Below are 15,146 nucleotides of genomic sequence, written 5' to 3'. Positions count from 1 at the left end.
AAAACTCAAGCTAATGGACCCTGAAAATCCATCAGGAACTCAAAATACTCCTCAGAAATGCCAAATTCCCTTCAGAACCCCACAGTTCCCTCAGGGACAACAAAACCCCCTCAGGGATCCCAAACCCTCCCTCAGGGACCCCCAAAACTCCTCAGGATCCCCCAAATCACCCTCCCGGCCCTCCCCTCACTGTCCATCCTAAACAGGGCGCTCTCCAGCAATCCCATCCCCAAGATGACCCCTCCAAACCATCCCCTAGAAACCTCCAAAATCCACCCCAACCCCCCCCCAAAAGCCTAATCCAAATCCCCTCTCACCGTGGGTGGTCAGGACGGCGCTCTCTGGCCGCCCCACGCCCAGGATGACCACTCGCTCCAGCCATGCCGGGCTGGACATGGACCCGCGGGGGTCAGCGGAGCTGGGGAGGACACGAGGGTCACGGGTGGTGTCACAGCCCTTCAACATCCCCAAAAAATCACCCAAAATCCACCCCAAAACCCTCAACCACATCACAGACAGGGCACAGGAGAAACAAGGGGGGTGGGAGGGTGCTGGGGTCGGCGGAGGTGGGGGGGTGTCAGCGTATTTTGGGGGGTATTTTGGGGCTGTTTTTAGGGTATTTTTGGTTACTTGACCATGAGAGTTCCCATGGGTTGTTTCAGGGTGGATTTGGGGGGTATTTTTCAGTATTTTGGGTTATTGGGGCCATTTTTTCCTTCACGTTTCCCTTCTCCCCCTCACATTTTCCTGCCCTTTTTCTCCCCTCACGTTTTCCCGCCCCTTTTTCTCCCCCTCACGTTTTCCCGCCCTTTTTCTCCCCTCACGTTTTCCCGCCCTTTTTCTCCCCTCACGTTTTCCCGCCCTTTTTCTCCCCTCACGTTTTCCCGCCCTTTTTCTCCCCTCACGTTTTCCCGCCCTTTTTCTCCCCTCACGTTTTCCCGCCCTTTTTCTCCCCTCACGTTTTCCCGCCCTTTTTTCTCCCCTCACGTTTTCCCGCCCTTTTTCTCCCCTCACGTTTTCCCGCCCTTTTTCTCCCCTCACGTTTTCCCGCCCTTTTTTCTCCCCTCACGTTTCCCGCCCTTTTTTCTCCCCTCACGTTTCCCGCCCTTTTTTTAGGGTATTTTTGGGGTACCTGGAGGTGACGGTGCCATTAGCAAAGCCAAAGTGCCAATGCAAGAATTGGGGTTTGGGCTACTTTGGGGTGCTTGGTAGTCATGGTGCCTGAGGGCTGTTTCTGGCTGGGTTTTTGCGACATTTTAGGGCTGGATTTGGGATATTTGGGGTACCTGGAGGTGAGGGTGCCGTTGGCAAAATGGAAGTGCCGGTGCAGGAACTCGTTTTTGTTGGCATAATCAAAGCTGATCCCATCGTCCAAGTACAGCTCTCCGTGTGCTGTGCCCTGGGGGATAAAACAGGGTTTGGAGGGGTTCTGGGGGGCGGGTTGGGAAGTTGGGGGGGTCCCAGAATGGTTTGGGGGGGATCCTGGGGGTTGTTCAGGGTTCCCTGGAAGGGTTTTTGGGGTCCCTGGGGGGGATCTCAGATGATTTGGATGGTCCTGAGGGGTTTGTGGGAGGGAAATAGGGGGTCTGGGGGCATCTCAAGAGGATTTTTGGGGTCCCTGCACTCACCTGGAGGCTCAGGGCCACGTAGAGGGTGAAGGGGTCGCCCCTCATGGCCTCGGTGGAGCGGCGAGGCCGGTCCTGGCGTGGGATCACCGTCCCCCCACGCTGGTACACTGGGATCTGGGGGGCACAAGGAGGTCAGCACCTCAAAAATCCCATTAAAAAATACCAAAATCCCCCCAAATCCCACCCCAAAAAACCCCCTAAATCCCCTAGGTCGTCCCTAGTGCTTGAGATTTTTACTACTGTCCCCCCACCCATTGGAATATAAGGATCTGGGGGGATCCAAGAAGTTTCAGAGGTGTCCAGGGGGATTTTGGGGTGCCCAGGGCAAGTTTTAGTGGCTCCAGGGGGATTTTGGGGTCCCAACACCCTCCCAAACCCCTTGAGCCCCACCAAAAAAACCTACACTGCTGAGGGTGACTGGCACATAGATGGTCTGGGGCGCCCGGTACTGCTCGTGGGTCTCATCATCGTACCAGACCTGGGGGGAAAATTTGGGGTTCAGGGGGGTCCTGCACCTGAAAAAAAAAACCTAAAAAACCCCCAAAAGCCCTCACTCACCTCTCCCTCTCCCAGGTAGGTACACGTGGACCCCGCGGGCGCCCGGCTCCGTCACGGGGTGCACCAGGAGCACCCAGTCTGGGGGACAGGGGTCAGCCAGGAAAAACCCCCAAAAATGACCCCAAAAAGGGATCCTAAAAGGGGTCAGGGACCCCAAAAAGGGAGTCAGGGACCCTAAAAAGGATCAGGGACTCCCCCTCACCGATCAGGTACTGGTCATCCATGGCGAAGGTGTGGGAGTCATCCGGGAATTCCATCCACAGGGGCCTGGGGGGACAGCGGGGTTTGGAGTCAGGGGGTTTGGAGTTATCCTGGATGGCTTTAGGGTTACCCAGGCAGGGTTTCGGGGTGGATTTAGGGTTTTTGGGCTCCCGCACCTCATGACGGGGATTCCCTGGCGGTGGCAGCGGTAGAAGGCCGTGTACCACAGCGGGATCAGGGCGTAGCGGCGCCGCAGGGCGGCTCTGACCATCTCCAGGTGCTCGGGGCGCAGCAGCCACGGCTCCCGCCGCGCCGTGTCCAGGTGAGCGTGGGCACGGAAGAACGGCTGGAACGCCCCGGCCTGGTACCAGCGCACCTGCAGCTCCGGGCCCGGGTTCTGGAAAAATCCGCCCACGTCCGCTGCGAACGGGACGGGGGTGGGAGTGAGCCCAGAGCCTGGTTCTGGTCCCGATCCTGGTCCTGATCCCAACCCTGATCCCGATCCCAGATCCTGATCCTGATCCCAACCCTGATCCTAATCGTGGTCCTGATCCCTGATCCTCCTCCCAGTCCTGGTCCTGGTCCCGATCCCAACCCTGAGGCTAGACCCTGGTCCAGATCCCAATCCTGATCCTGATCCCGTCCCTGAGCCCGTTCCCAGCATTCCCAGCGCTCCCAGTATCCCCAGTTTGGCTCACCCCCGCAGAAGGCCAGCCCGGCCAGCCCGAAGCTCAGGCACATGGGGATGGAGATCCGCAGATGGTCCCACTCGGCCGTGTTGTCCCCGGTCCAAACCGCACCTGGGGGGTTCGGGGGGCTCAGGGGGGTTCCCCTCGATCCTGACCCCCCCCACCCCGAATTCCAGGACTTGCCCAAAATCCCGGGATTTCCCCTCAATCCTCACCGTAGCGCTGGGAGCCGGCGAAGAAGGCGCGGCTGAGCACGAAGGGCCGGAGCCGCCCCCCCGAGCGCCGGATCTGCCCCTCGGCCGTGGCCTTGTGCTGGCAACGGGAAAAACGCCGTCAGCCACCCCAAAGTCAACCCCAAACCAGACCCCAAAGGAGTCTGTGCGGGGATAAAAGGGTTTGGGGGGAAATTAAGGGGGAATTGGGGGGAAATGAGAGTGTTTGGGGGGCCCTAAAGGGTTCTGTGGGGTCCAAAATTGGGTTTGTGAGAGCCTAAAAGGGGTTTGGGGGGGTCCTAAAAGGGGGTTTGGGGGGTCCTAAAAGGGGTTTGGGGGGTCCTAAAAGGGGTTTGGGGGTCCTAAAAGGGGTTTGGGGGGTCCTAAAAGGGGGTTTGGGGGGTCTAAAAGGGGTTTGGGGGGACCTGGAGAGATTTTGGGGAAAATTAATGGAGAATTGGAGGGGCTTAAAAAGTGTTTGAGATGGCCCGAAAGGGGTGTGGGGGGGCTCTGGGAAGTTGGGATTTTTTTGGGGGGTCTCTGTGGGGTTTTGGGGGTGTCCCTGGGGAGACTTTGGCGGTTTTTGGGGGGGCGTCTCACCACGTAGAGCCCGTAGATGTTGTGCAGCTCGCGGTGCTCCCAGCCCCCGAAGTGCCGCGCGTCCTTGTGCATCGTCACCTCGGGGCCGCTGAACACCGACGGCTCGTTCATGTCGTTCCACGTGAACAGCGCCTCCGTGGAGCCCTGCGGGGGCCAAAATCAGCGGGGGGACCCCAAAAATACGGGAGAGGAGCTCCTAAAACCCCCCAGGGGTTCTCCAAAATCAGGGGCGTGGGGCTGTCACCCAAAACCAAGGCAGGGTCTCCAAAAAGGCACCGAGGGGAAAGGTTGAGGGAGAAAGGGGTGGGGAAGGATTTTCACGGGGGTCTCTTTAAAACTAGGGAGGGCTTGAGGCTGCCCCCAAAAATCAGTGGGGAAACCCCAAAAGTATGGGAGAGGTCCTGAAACTTCCAGGGGGTTCCCCAAAGTCCCCCCCCAAAGAGATGGGGGGGTTCTCCAAGGGGAGGAGGAAAAGCCCCAAGGGAGGAGCATGAGAGGGAGAAAAGGGCGAGGAGGGGAATTTGGGGGGGTCCCGGGGTTCTGGGGGGTCCAAGAATGCTTTGAGGGGGTCCTGGGGCTGTGGGGGGGGGTCTGACTGGGGTTTTGGGGGGTCCCCACCTCGTACTGGTCGTAGGCGAACATGTTCGCCCACCACTCGCGCATCTCGGGGTTCGTGAAGTCGGGGTACGCCGAGGAGCCTGGGGGGGGCGAGCAGAGGCTTGTGACCCTCCTGGAGACCCCCAAAACCACCCCAAAGCACCCCCAAATCCCCCCCAGCCCCACTGACCGGGCCAGCACCAGCCCTCGTAGTCGTTGCCGTCCTTGGTTTTGACGTAGAGGCCTCGCGCCCGCAGCTCCGTGTGCACCCGGTACGCCCCGTCCACCTTGATGTGCGGGTCCACGATGCTGACCATCTGTGGGGACAGCGTCCAGCGGGCTGTGAGTGACCGGGGGGCAGCGGCCAGGGGGGTCAGCGTCCACGGGAACGTTCCCGAATTCCAAAATTCCCACCTCCATCCCGATTCCGGACACAAAACCACCCAGAATAACCCCAAAGCGCCTTTGTGGGGTCCCCACTGTCACTGTCTGGGCAGGGGTGACCCCGATTCCCATTCCCAATCCTGATCCCAATCCCCATGTCCAGCACATTCCTGCTCCGATTCCAATCCCACTTTCTATTTTCCATACCTCATCCCGCTCCTGACCCCATCCCATCCCAAACCCCATTCCCAGCTGACCCCACACCCGGACCGAACCCCAATTCCACTCCCGTTCCCTCTCCCAAACCCAATCCCTGCGCTTCCAGGCCACCAGGCGCTCCGGGAGCGTTGGGAATTTTGCAGGATCCCATCCCAATGCCGCTCCCGCCCCGTTCCCAGCCCCACCCTGCGTTTCCGGGCCGCCAGGCGCTCCAGCATCCCCCGTGGGTTGGGGAATTTCGCGGGGTCCCAGGTGAAGTAGCGCTTGCCGTCGGCGTGCTCGATGTCCAGCCAGATCACGTCCATGGGCAGCTCGTGCTCCTCGAATCCCCTCTCCACGGCCTCCACGTCCGCCTCGTCCTGGTAATTCCAGCGGCTCTGGTGGTAGCCCAGGGAGAAGAGGGGCGGCAGCGCCTGCGTGCCTGGGGAACGGGGGGAAACGGGAATGAAATCCCCCGAAACAGCCCGAAAAATGGGCCAGAAAGGAGAAATCATCGAAAATAACCTTAAAAACGGGGATGGGGCAGGGCCAGAGGAAAAAAAACACTGAAAATAACCCTAAAAACAGGGATGGGGTGAAAATTATTTCCTAAAAGTAGATATATGGTGGGAATCCCCTGAAAATAACCCTAAAAGTGGGAATAGGTGAAAAACCCCCTACAAATAACTCTAAAAAAGGGGAACGGGGAAGAAATCCCCTGAAAATAACCCTGAAAAAAAAGCATGTGGCAAGATCAAAGTTAAAAAATCCTTCAAAAACTCTCCTAAAAATGGGAATGGGGCACATCATGAAGGACTTGATTGAAAGAGAAAGATTTCCAGTGTCCCAGCGTCCCCATCCCAGTGTCCCCAGTGTTTTGTTTCCATCCCAGTGTCCCCAGTGTTCCCATTCCAGTGTCCCCATGTCCCCAGTGTCCCCATCCCAGTGTTCCCAGTGTTCCCAGTGTCCCCATCCCAGCGTCCCCATGTCCCCAGTGTCTCCATCCCAGTGTTCCCAGTGTTCCCAGTGTCCCCATCCCAGTGTTCCCAGTGTTCCCAGTGTCCCCAGTGTCTCCATCCCAGTGTCCCCATGTCCCCAGTGTCCCCATCCCAGTGTTCCCAGTGTTCCCAGTGTCCCCATCCCAGCGTCCCCATGTCCCCAGTGTCTCCATCCCAGTGTTCCCAGTGTTCCCAGTGTCCCCATCCCAGTGTTCCCAGTGTCCCCAGTGTCCCCATGTCCCCAGTGTTCCCATCCCAGTGTCCCCATGTCCCCAGTGTCCCCATCCCAGTGTTCCCAGTGTCCCCAGTGTCCCGTACCGGTCAGTTTCCCGTACTGGGCAGTGACATCGGCGGGCCTCGGCCCCAGCAGCAGGAACACGTCGATGACGCCGCTCTCGGACATCCAGCGCACCTCGGTCTGGGGGGTCTCGCCCCCTCCCTGCATGTAATCCAGGAGCTTCCCAAAAAGGGTCTGGGGGTGGGACAGGGGGGGTCAGGAACCCCGAATTCCCACCGGAGCAACCAGACATCCCCCCCAAGCCCCCCAAATCCCCTCCAGGACACCCCAACCTCCTGCTGGACCTTCCCAGAGGTGTTGGAGCCGATGTCCACCCAGGAACCCCAAAACCCATCCAGGACCCCCCCAAAAATCCCCAAAAATCCCTCTCCTGACCTTGCCGGCGGTGTTGGAGCCAATGTCCACCCAGGTCTCGGCGGCGTTGAGCCAGAAGATGCCGAGGCTGAGGCGGGGCCGGTGGGCGAGCAGCAGCGGCACGGAGCCGTAGAGGGCCATGGGATTGAACAGCTCGTACTGGAACACGTCCAGGTTGTACAGGCGGTACGGGTCACCCCCCCTGGGGACACCGAGGACGGGCTTAGGGACACCCCCGTGGGGTCAGGGACACCCCCGGAGCGTCGCTGTCACCCCGTGAAGCCACCGTCACCGTCACCCCCCCCACGCAGCGTCGCTGTCGCTGCCACCCCGCTGCTGTCACTGTCACAGCGTTCCTGTCCTCCCACGGTGCCACCACCGCCCCCCATCCCGCTCCTGGATCGCCTGCGTTCCCTCATCCCTCCGTGTCTCTGTGTCCTCCCCATGGTGTCTGCACTGTCCCCACTGTCCCCAAGTGTCCCCAAGTGTCCCCACTGTCCCCAAGTGTCCCCGCTCACTCGGTGGAGCGCAGCCGCAGGCTGTCAGCGTGCTCGGGGATGCCGTACACGTGCTCGAATCCAGGGAGAGAAAAATCCAACCCCACCGAGGTGGGTCCTGTGGGGAGGGGGCGGATCAGAGGGGTCCCCCTGTGTCCCCCCCGTGCCCCTCTCAGTGTCCCCAAGTGTCCCCACCGTAGGGTTTGCTGTCTGTGTGCGTCTTGAACGTCTCCTCCCACGTCCCCGGCTCCTCCTCGGGCTCTGCTGGGGGCTCCACGGGCTGGGGGGGGGGGCAAATCCTGTCAGGAATGCGGGGACCCCTCCCCAGAAAGGGGGAGAGATTTATTTGGGGTGTCCCAACCCTGTGTCCCCCCCATGTCCTTGTCACCTTCTCGCTCTGGGTGCTGCCAGTGCCATCCTCAGGTGCCTCCTGTGCCGCCCCCACCTCTCCCGGGGGATCCTTGGGGGGCTCCCTGTGGGAATTTGGGGTCCTGGGGTGCCCCAAAGGGAGGGAAAGGGGGCGGCAGGGACACGGGGCACCCCCAGGACCCCGAATTTTGGGGGGACCCCGACCCCCCCAGCTGCTCCTGCCCGCTCTGGGGGGATCTCCTTACTTTTGGGGTGCACAGAACCCCCTGGCTGCACCTGACCCTTCAATTCGGGGGTGGCACAGACCCCCACCCCGAGGCTGCTTCGGCCCCCTCCCCAATTCTGGGGGGCACTGAGACCCCCAAGCTGCTCCTGTTCCCCCCCAGCATGATTGGGGGGGGGGGGAATCCCTTTTTGAGTGGGGGTCCTGGGGGGGAATTGGGGGCGCAGAGACGCCGGCGATTCCATGGATTTACCTACGGAAAAGGCTCTTGATCTTATCCCACACAGAACTAACTTTATCCGCCAGACTGGGGGGTGGGGGGCACCAAAACAGAAACACAGAGAGTCAGCGCGGCCCCCCCGACCCGCGGGGACCCCCCCTCGGCTCGGGGGGGCGACCCCCGACCCCCCCTCTGTGCTTTTGGGGGGAACACCCCCCGCCCCACACCCCCCACCCCGAGCGCCGCTCCCGCTGGAACCAAAGGTCTGGTGAGACGGGGTGGGGGGGAGATTTTAGGGGGTGTTTTTTTGGGGTGTTTTTAGGGGTTTTCGGGTCACTCACGAGTCCCGGCGGCGCCGCTGGTGCTCGAAGACGAGGAGGCCGCGGGCGTTGACGCTGCAGAGCAGCTCGCGGTGCCGCAGCAGGTCCAGGCGGAACGGGCGCTCGGTCACCAGCAGCCGGTGTCCCCCGGCGCCCAGCGACAGCTCCAGCGTGCCCTCGTCGCGGCCCGTCACCGCCAGCCTGGGGACAGCGGCCACGGGCAGGTGGCAGGGCGCTCCTGTCCCCGTGTCCCCTCCCCTCTCGGGGTGGCTGTGTCCCCATGTCCCCTCACCTCTCAGGGCTGGCTGTGTCCCCCTGTCCCCTCACCTCTCCGCAGGTGGCTGTGTCCCCATGTCCCCTCACCCCTCAGGGCTGGCTGTGTCCCCATGTCCCCTCACCTCTCCGCAGGTGGCTGTGTCCCCATGTCCCCTCACCTCTCAGGGCTGGCTGTGTCCCCATGTCCCCTCACCTCTCAGGGCTGGCTGTGTCCCCATGTCCCCATGTCCCCTCACCCCTCAGGGCTGGCTGTGTCCCCATGTCCCCTCACCTCTCAGAGGTGGCTGTGTCCCCCTGTCCCCTCACCTCTCAGGGCTGGCTGTGTCCCCATGTCCCCTCACCCCTCAGGGCTGGCTGTGTCCCCATGTCCCCTCCCCTCTCAGGGGTGGCTGTGTCCCCATGTCCCCTCACCTCTCCGCAGGTGGCTGCGTCCCCATGTCCCCTCACCTCTCGGGGCTGGCTGTGTCCCCATGTCCCCTCACCCCTCAGGGCTGGCTGTGTCCCCATGTCCCCTCACCTCTCCGCAGGTGGCTGTGTCCCCATGTCCCCTCACCTCTCAGGGCTGGCTGTGTCCCCATGTCCCCTCACCTCTCAGGGCTGGCTGTGTCCCCATGTCCCCTCACTTCTCAGGGGTGGCTGTGTCCCCATGTCCCCTCACCCCTCAGGGCTGGCTGTGTCCCCATGTCCCCTCACCTCTCAGGGCTGGCTGTGTCCCCATGTCCCCTCACTTCTCAGGGGTGGCTGTGTCCCCATGTCCCCTCACCCCTCAGGGCTGGCTGTGTCCCCATGTCCCCTCACCTCTCCGCAGGTGGCTGTGTCCCCATGTCCCCTCACCTCTCCGCAGGTGGCTGTGTCCCCATGTCCCCTCACCTCTCAGGGCTGGCTGTGTCCCCATGTCCCCTCACTTCTCAGGGGTGGCTGTGTCCCCATGTCCCCTCACCCCTCAGGGCTGGCTGTGTCCCCATGTCCCCTCACCTCTCCGCAGGTGGCTCCCCCAGCAGCACGTCGGGCACCTGGAAGCGGGGCCGGAGCGGGGCCAGCTCCTGGATGCGCAGGCGCGTCATGTTCCCGGTGAGCCCCCACACCTCCAGCAGCAGCGGCACCTGCACAGAGGTGACAGAGTCACCTGGGGCACGGGGACACACTGACAGCGTCACCTCAGACACCCAGACCTGGACACGGTCACCTGGGGGGCACCTGGACAGTCCCAGGGTCACCTACACCTGGCCAGAGTCACCTGGGGGGCACCTGGACAGCCCCAGGGTCACCTACACCTGGCCAGAGTCACCTGGGGGGCACCTGGACAGCCCCAGGGTCACCTACACCTGGCCAGAGTCACCTGGGCGGCACCTGGACAGCCCCAGGGTCACCTACACCTGGCCAGAGTCACCTGGGGCACCCACATTTGCAACAGGTGGGACATGGGGTGCAGGGAGAGACAAAGTGTCACCAGCACCTTGGAAAAGCAGGGACAGAGATCAGGTGGCACCTGGACATCTGGGAAAGGTGGGGATCAGGGACGCAGTGACCCCTCCATGACCCCTCACCTGGGTGACCTCGTTGATCAACTGGATCCTGGCCACATCGGGGCCGAGCTCCAGCGACTCCAGCAGCGCCCGGTACGGGGAGTTCCCGGGCTGGATCCGCCGCTGCCGCCTGCAGGAGGGGACGGGGGGGGGACACGGGCCCTGAGTGACCCCCCCGGGCCGCACCCCGCCCTCCCCAGGTGTGTCCCCCCCTCCCCACACCTGCAGAAGCCGCTCTGCTCGCAGGTCTTGAAGTTGCTGCGGTCCACGGCGAGCGCGGCCCCGAGGCACAGGGTCACCCACAGCGGCCACCTGGGGGACACGGGGGGGTCAGTGACCCCAAAAACAGCCGGAGACCCCCCCCCCAAAACCCACCGAGGGGGGGGAGCACCGGGACACCCCGAAACCCCCCTGAGGTGGGCACGGGGGGGTTCAAGAGGCCCCAAATCCCATCTGGGGGGCACCAGGGAAGGGAACAGGGGGGTCATGGAGACCCAAAATCATCGGGGGGGGGGAGCAGGGGGAGCAGGGACCTCCCCCCAAAAAACCCTCAGGTCAGAACGCTGGGGTTCAATGTCCCCCAAACGGCATCTGGGGGGGCACGGACCCCCAAAACCCGCGGGGAGGACATGGGGGGGCACTAGGGGGGGATCAGAGCCGGGGTGGGGACCCCCGGAAACCCTCAGGGGGTGCACAGGGGCCCCCCAACCCCACCTGGAGGCAGCACGGGAGGGACACGGGGGAGGTCACAGGGCAGATTGAGGGGGGTCTCGGCGGGTTTGGGGGCGGAGGGTCCCACAGGGCTGTGGGGGGGCTGGGCCGTAGCCCAGGCCCGGCGATTTGGGGGGTCTCGGGCGCGCAAACCCCGGCTGGGGGTGCCCGAGGGGGGGTCTCGGGGTCTTTTTGGGGCGGGAGGGCCCAATGGGGGGTCGGGGGTGACCCCGGGGGACCCATGGGGGGGTGAAGGGGGGGGGGGGCCGGGCCCCTGGCGCGCGCTCACCGCCGCGGCGCTGCCGCCATCTTGGATCCTGCCTGACCCTTGACCCCGCCCCCGGCCAGACGCCGCCGCCTCCCATTGGCTGCGGGGATTCCCGCCCTTCGCCCCGCCCCGGCCGCGCCCTCACCCCGAGTTCCCGCCTCACCTGGTTGCCGCGGGGATGGAGGCCCCGCCCTCCTCGTGTTGTGATTCGCGTGCCGGGCTCGAGCGATGGCAGCGCCACCCAATCAAAGAGCGGCTCGGGGAAGAGCCGGGAACGCAGCGCGAGGGCGGCACAGAAACCCAATGAAAGGGTGGGAACTCTGAGTGACACACGCGATTGTCCAATCAGAATGCTGCTTCCGCCCGGTGTCCCGCCCCCGGGACTTCCATGGCAACGCCCCTCCTCGGTGCTCATGGCAACCACCGCCCTGGCCATTGCGGCCCGCCCTTTTCCGGGGAACTAATCAACAGCGCGTTTTCCTGAGTGGCGGCAATCGCAGCTAATTAACAAGAGCCTTTAGCCCTGCTCGGCCCCATCACGCTGAGCGACAGCTGAATTAACCAATGGGAGCGGAGCGGCAGTCACGACAGGCTGCCAATCAGCGCGGGGAGGCGGGGCGTCGGCAGGCCGCGGCTTTGTGGTGAGCGGGGCCGGGGGCGCTGGGGGGGAACTGGGACAAACTGGGACCAACTGGTCTGGACCGGGACCCACCGGGACTCGTGGGGCTGTGCTGGGCCACGCTGGGATTGGCTGGGACGCACTGGGGCTCACCAGGATTGACTGGGACCCAATCGGTGACACAGGGCCAAACTGGGATTGACTGAGATGGGCCCCGGCGGGCCCGGCCGAGCCCCACTGGGATTGACTGGGATTGACTGGGATTGACTGGGATTGCCCAGCGGGACCGGCTCCTCCCCATGTGTCCCCTCCGATCCCCTAGAATTCCGGGATCACCCATCCCCATTTCCTCTCCCCCAGCCCCTTTGTCACCCCCCATTCCCCATCCAGCCCCCCTGGAATTCCAAACCGCTGATCCCCTCCACTCCCCGCGCCCCAGTTCAATCACTCCCAGCCCGACTGAGTTCCCTGGGCGCTGATTCCCCATCTTCCCCAGCCCAATGGCGTTCCCAGAACCCTGACCCTGCTCTGACCCCCGGATTTTCCCCATTTCCCCCTCCTCAGCCCGATGGAGTTCCCTGAGCACAGCCGGCAGCTGCTGCGGGGGCTGCGGGAGCAGCGCTCCCGGGGGATCCTGTGCGACTGCACGGTGCTGGTGGGCACCGCGCCCTTCCCCGCGCACCGCGCCGTGCTGGCCGCCTGCAGCTCCTTCTTCCACCTGTGCTACGCCGAGCCGGGCGGCGCGGGAGGAGCCCGGGGAGCCGTGGTGGCCCTGAACAGCGACATCGTCACCGCGCCGGCCTTCGCGCTGCTGCTGGAGTTCATGTACGAGGGGCGGCTGGCGCTGGCGGCCCCGCTGGAGGACGTGCTGGCCGCCGCCAGTTACCTGCACATGAACGACGTGGTCAAGCTGTGCAAGAAGAAGCTGCAGGCGCGGGGCCCGGCCGAAGCCGACAGCACCAAGCGAGAGGAGGACGCCGCCAGCCCGGCCCCGCCGCCGCCGCCTCAGCCCCCGCAGCCCCCGCTGGGCGACGCGGGGACGCCGCCGGAGCCGCCGCTGGTGGACGCGGCCGACACCACCCAGCCCGGGGTGGGGGGCGAGAGACCCCCGCCCAGCCCCAGCAGCTCCAGCGAGGCCGCGCCGGGGCCCGGAGCCGCTCCCCCCTCCTCGGTCGGGGGTCCCTGGGCCGCGCCCCCCGCCCCGGCCGCTGCCATCAAGGCCGAGGCCATCGTGATCTCGGACGAGGAGCCCGACGCCGCCCGCCGCCCCCCCGCGCCCCCTCCCCAGCCGCCGCCGCCGCCGCCGCCGCCTCCCGCACCGCGAGCGGCGGGATTTGGGGAGGGGGCGGCGCTGGGCCCGGCGCTGGGGGGGCTGCGGGAGCCGCTGTTCCTGGCGCCGCTGGAGCCCCGCGGGGGCTTCGGGCTGTTCGCCGAGGAGGCCCCGACGTGTCCCACCTGCGGGAAGACGTTCTCGTGCTCGTACACGCTGCGGCGCCACGCCACGGTGCACACCCGCGAGCGGCCCTACGAGTGCCGCCACTGCCTGCGCTCCTACACGCAGTCCGGGGACCTGTACCGGCACGTCCGCAAGGCCCACAGCCACGGCGGGCCCGCCCGCGGGCCCCGCGACCCCGCCCGCGACGGCGACAACCCGCCCTGACCGCCGCACCCGCCCGGGGCACCGGCACGGACCGAGCCGAGCGGGCGGCGGGGCTTGGATGGGGACACCGGGATGGGGACACCAGGCCCGAGCGGGGACACCGGGACCACCGGGGCTGTGACCGGGACCCCGCCCCGGCGGGAACCGAGGGACGGCGGGGGCGTGGCCTGGCGGTGGGGGCGTGGTCTCGGGTGTACGGGGGTCACGAGCGAATAAAGCGACGCCGGTCACGGGCGGTGGGCGGAGCCCCGGGGGGCGTGGCGTTGTGCGACCCCGCCCTTGGGCTGCGGGGCTGCTCCGTTGGCGGGCGGGGGCAGCGCCGCCTGGCGGCTGGGAGGACTTTGGGGTAGCCCCAGGCCCGACTCTGCGCCCTCCCAGTTCCTCCCAGTTCAATCCCAGTCGCTTCCACGCCCTTCCCAGTCCGTCGCGGTCAGTCCCAGACCCCTTCTGTTCCCTCCCAGTTCCCCTAAAGCCATCCCAGTCCCTTCCCAGTGCATCCCAGTTCCCCTAAATCCATCCCAGTCCTCTCCCGGTTCCCCTGAATCCATCCCAGTCCCTTCCCAGTGCATCCCAGTTCCCCTAAATCCATCCCAGTCCCCCTGAATCCATCTCAGTCCCATCCCAGCCCATCCCAGTTCCCCTAAATCCATCCCAGTCCCATCCCAGTCCCTCCCACTCCTCCCCCAGTCCCTCCCAGTCCCCCCCAGTCCATCCCAGTGCGCCCCACAAGCCTTAAACCACTTTAATCACAAAAATAGACTCTGTGCGGCGGCTCCTATAAAAAGGGGGGGGGTGGGTTTTGAGGGAGGGGCGCGCGCCCCCTGCCCGTGTCAGGAGCAGGCGGGGGGCTCGCGGCAGGGGGGGCGCGCCCCGAAGAAGGCGGGCTCGGTCAGGGGGTGCAGGAGCAGCAGGAAGCCCAGCACCCCCAGCAGGTAGGCGGGGAGCAGCGCCCGGCGCCGCGGGTGCCCCAGCGCCGCGCCCAGCGCCGGGAACCCCATGGAGTTACAGAAGGAGTGGCACAGCACCGGCCCCGCCAGGTGACCTGGGGACAGGGAAACGGGGACGTCAGAACCCCGAAAACACAGCCGGGAACCCCAAACCTCTGCCAGGGTCGTCAACACTCCCCAACACCCCAATGTCCTCCCCAAATCCCCCCCGGGAACCCCAGGGAGTTACAGGAGTGGCACAGCACCGGCTCAGCCAGGGGACCTGGGGACAGGGAAACGGGGATTGGGGACCCCAAAATCCACCCTCAACACAGCTGGGGTCATGGAACCCCCCCGGGCCCCCCAGACCCACCGGTCCTGAGGAACAGGAAGGCCGTGTAGGCCCCGAACACGGCCGTGTAGGAGAACTGGAATGCTGCGGGGGGAAAAGGGGGGTCAGGGGCACCCCAAAACCCCCTGGGACGCCCAAATCTGCCCCTCACCCCTGCCAGAGACTCGGAGGCACCACAAAGACCACCCTGGCCACCCAAAAATCCCACCCTGGACACCCCAAATCCCGCCCTGGACACCCCAGATTCCCCCCAGGACCCGCCTGGAGCCTCCCAGACCACCATGAAAACTGCCCAGACTCCCTAAATCCTCACCCTGGACACCCCAAATTCCCTCAGGATGCTCTAAACTCCCTTTGGTCATCCCTGGACACCCCAAATCTTCACTCTGGACATCCCCGGACACCCCAAATCCTTCCCTTGGACATCGCTGGACACCCTAAATTCCTTCTGGATATCCCTGA

The 15,146-nt window shown here is 64.6% G+C and overlaps 2 protein-coding genes across 2 annotated transcripts in view; one reads left to right on the top strand and one right to left on the bottom strand.

The window, feature by feature from the left end:
• GANAB (glucosidase II alpha subunit) overlaps positions 1-11,193 on the bottom strand; it is a 12,583-nt gene extending 1,390 nt beyond the window's left edge. The window contains exons 1-24 of the mRNA XM_058424293.1: positions 11,149-11,193; positions 10,371-10,460; positions 10,170-10,278; positions 9,598-9,725; positions 8,368-8,547; positions 8,060-8,113; positions 7,603-7,687; positions 7,410-7,494; positions 7,236-7,332; positions 6,739-6,919; positions 6,384-6,537; positions 5,274-5,509; positions 4,676-4,802; positions 4,507-4,586; positions 3,889-4,032; positions 3,292-3,388; positions 3,086-3,187; positions 2,564-2,807; positions 2,389-2,453; positions 2,187-2,264; positions 2,102-2,106; positions 1,629-1,742; positions 1,287-1,399; positions 318-418 (exon numbers count right to left, since the gene is read on the bottom strand). Of these exons, the coding sequence (XP_058280276.1) occupies positions 318-418; positions 1,287-1,399; positions 1,629-1,742; positions 2,102-2,106; positions 2,187-2,264; positions 2,389-2,453; positions 2,564-2,807; positions 3,086-3,187; positions 3,292-3,388; positions 3,889-4,032; positions 4,507-4,586; positions 4,676-4,802; positions 5,274-5,509; positions 6,384-6,537; positions 6,739-6,919; positions 7,236-7,332; positions 7,410-7,494; positions 7,603-7,687; positions 8,060-8,113; positions 8,368-8,547; positions 9,598-9,725; positions 10,170-10,278; positions 10,371-10,460; positions 11,149-11,168 (2,689 nt within the window). The 5' untranslated portion in view covers positions 11,169-11,193. The remainder of the gene's footprint in view (positions 1-317; positions 419-1,286; positions 1,400-1,628; positions 1,743-2,101; positions 2,107-2,186; positions 2,265-2,388; positions 2,454-2,563; positions 2,808-3,085; positions 3,188-3,291; positions 3,389-3,888; positions 4,033-4,506; positions 4,587-4,675; positions 4,803-5,273; positions 5,510-6,383; positions 6,538-6,738; positions 6,920-7,235; positions 7,333-7,409; positions 7,495-7,602; positions 7,688-8,059; positions 8,114-8,367; positions 8,548-9,597; positions 9,726-10,169; positions 10,279-10,370; positions 10,461-11,148) is intronic.
• Positions 11,194-11,806: 613 nt separating this feature from the next.
• Positions 11,807-13,406, top strand: ZBTB3 (zinc finger and BTB domain containing 3). Its single transcript, XM_040053651.1, has 2 exons — positions 11,807-12,977; positions 13,152-13,406. The coding sequence occupies exons 1-2, from the start codon at positions 12,315-12,317 to the stop codon at positions 13,404-13,406; spliced, it is 918 nt and encodes a 305-aa protein (XP_039909585.1). The 5' UTR covers positions 11,807-12,314.
• The last annotated feature ends 1,740 nt before the right edge of the window (positions 13,407-15,146 follow it).

This window comes from Hirundo rustica (genome assembly GCF_015227805.2).
Source record: "Hirundo rustica isolate bHirRus1 chromosome 38 unlocalized genomic scaffold, bHirRus1.pri.v3 SUPER_38_unloc_1, whole genome shotgun sequence".
NCBI lineage: Eukaryota > Metazoa > Chordata > Aves > Passeriformes > Hirundinidae > Hirundo > Hirundo rustica.
The sequence above is the reverse complement of the archived record's forward strand: the minus strand, read 5'-3'. Positions and strand labels throughout refer to the sequence as shown.

What these genes read in the sequence shown, in the direction of transcription:
- ZBTB3 (XM_040053651.1), top strand. Translation starts at nt 12,315, where the DNA reads ATGGAGTTCCCTGAGCACAGCCGGCAGCTGCTGCGGGGGCTGCGGGAG. An exon ending in CCATCAAGGCCGAGGCCATC is followed by an intron (nt 12,978 to 13,151) that starts GTGATCTCGGAC and finishes GCGCCGCTGGAG; the next exon opens with CCCCGCGGGGGCTTCGGGCT.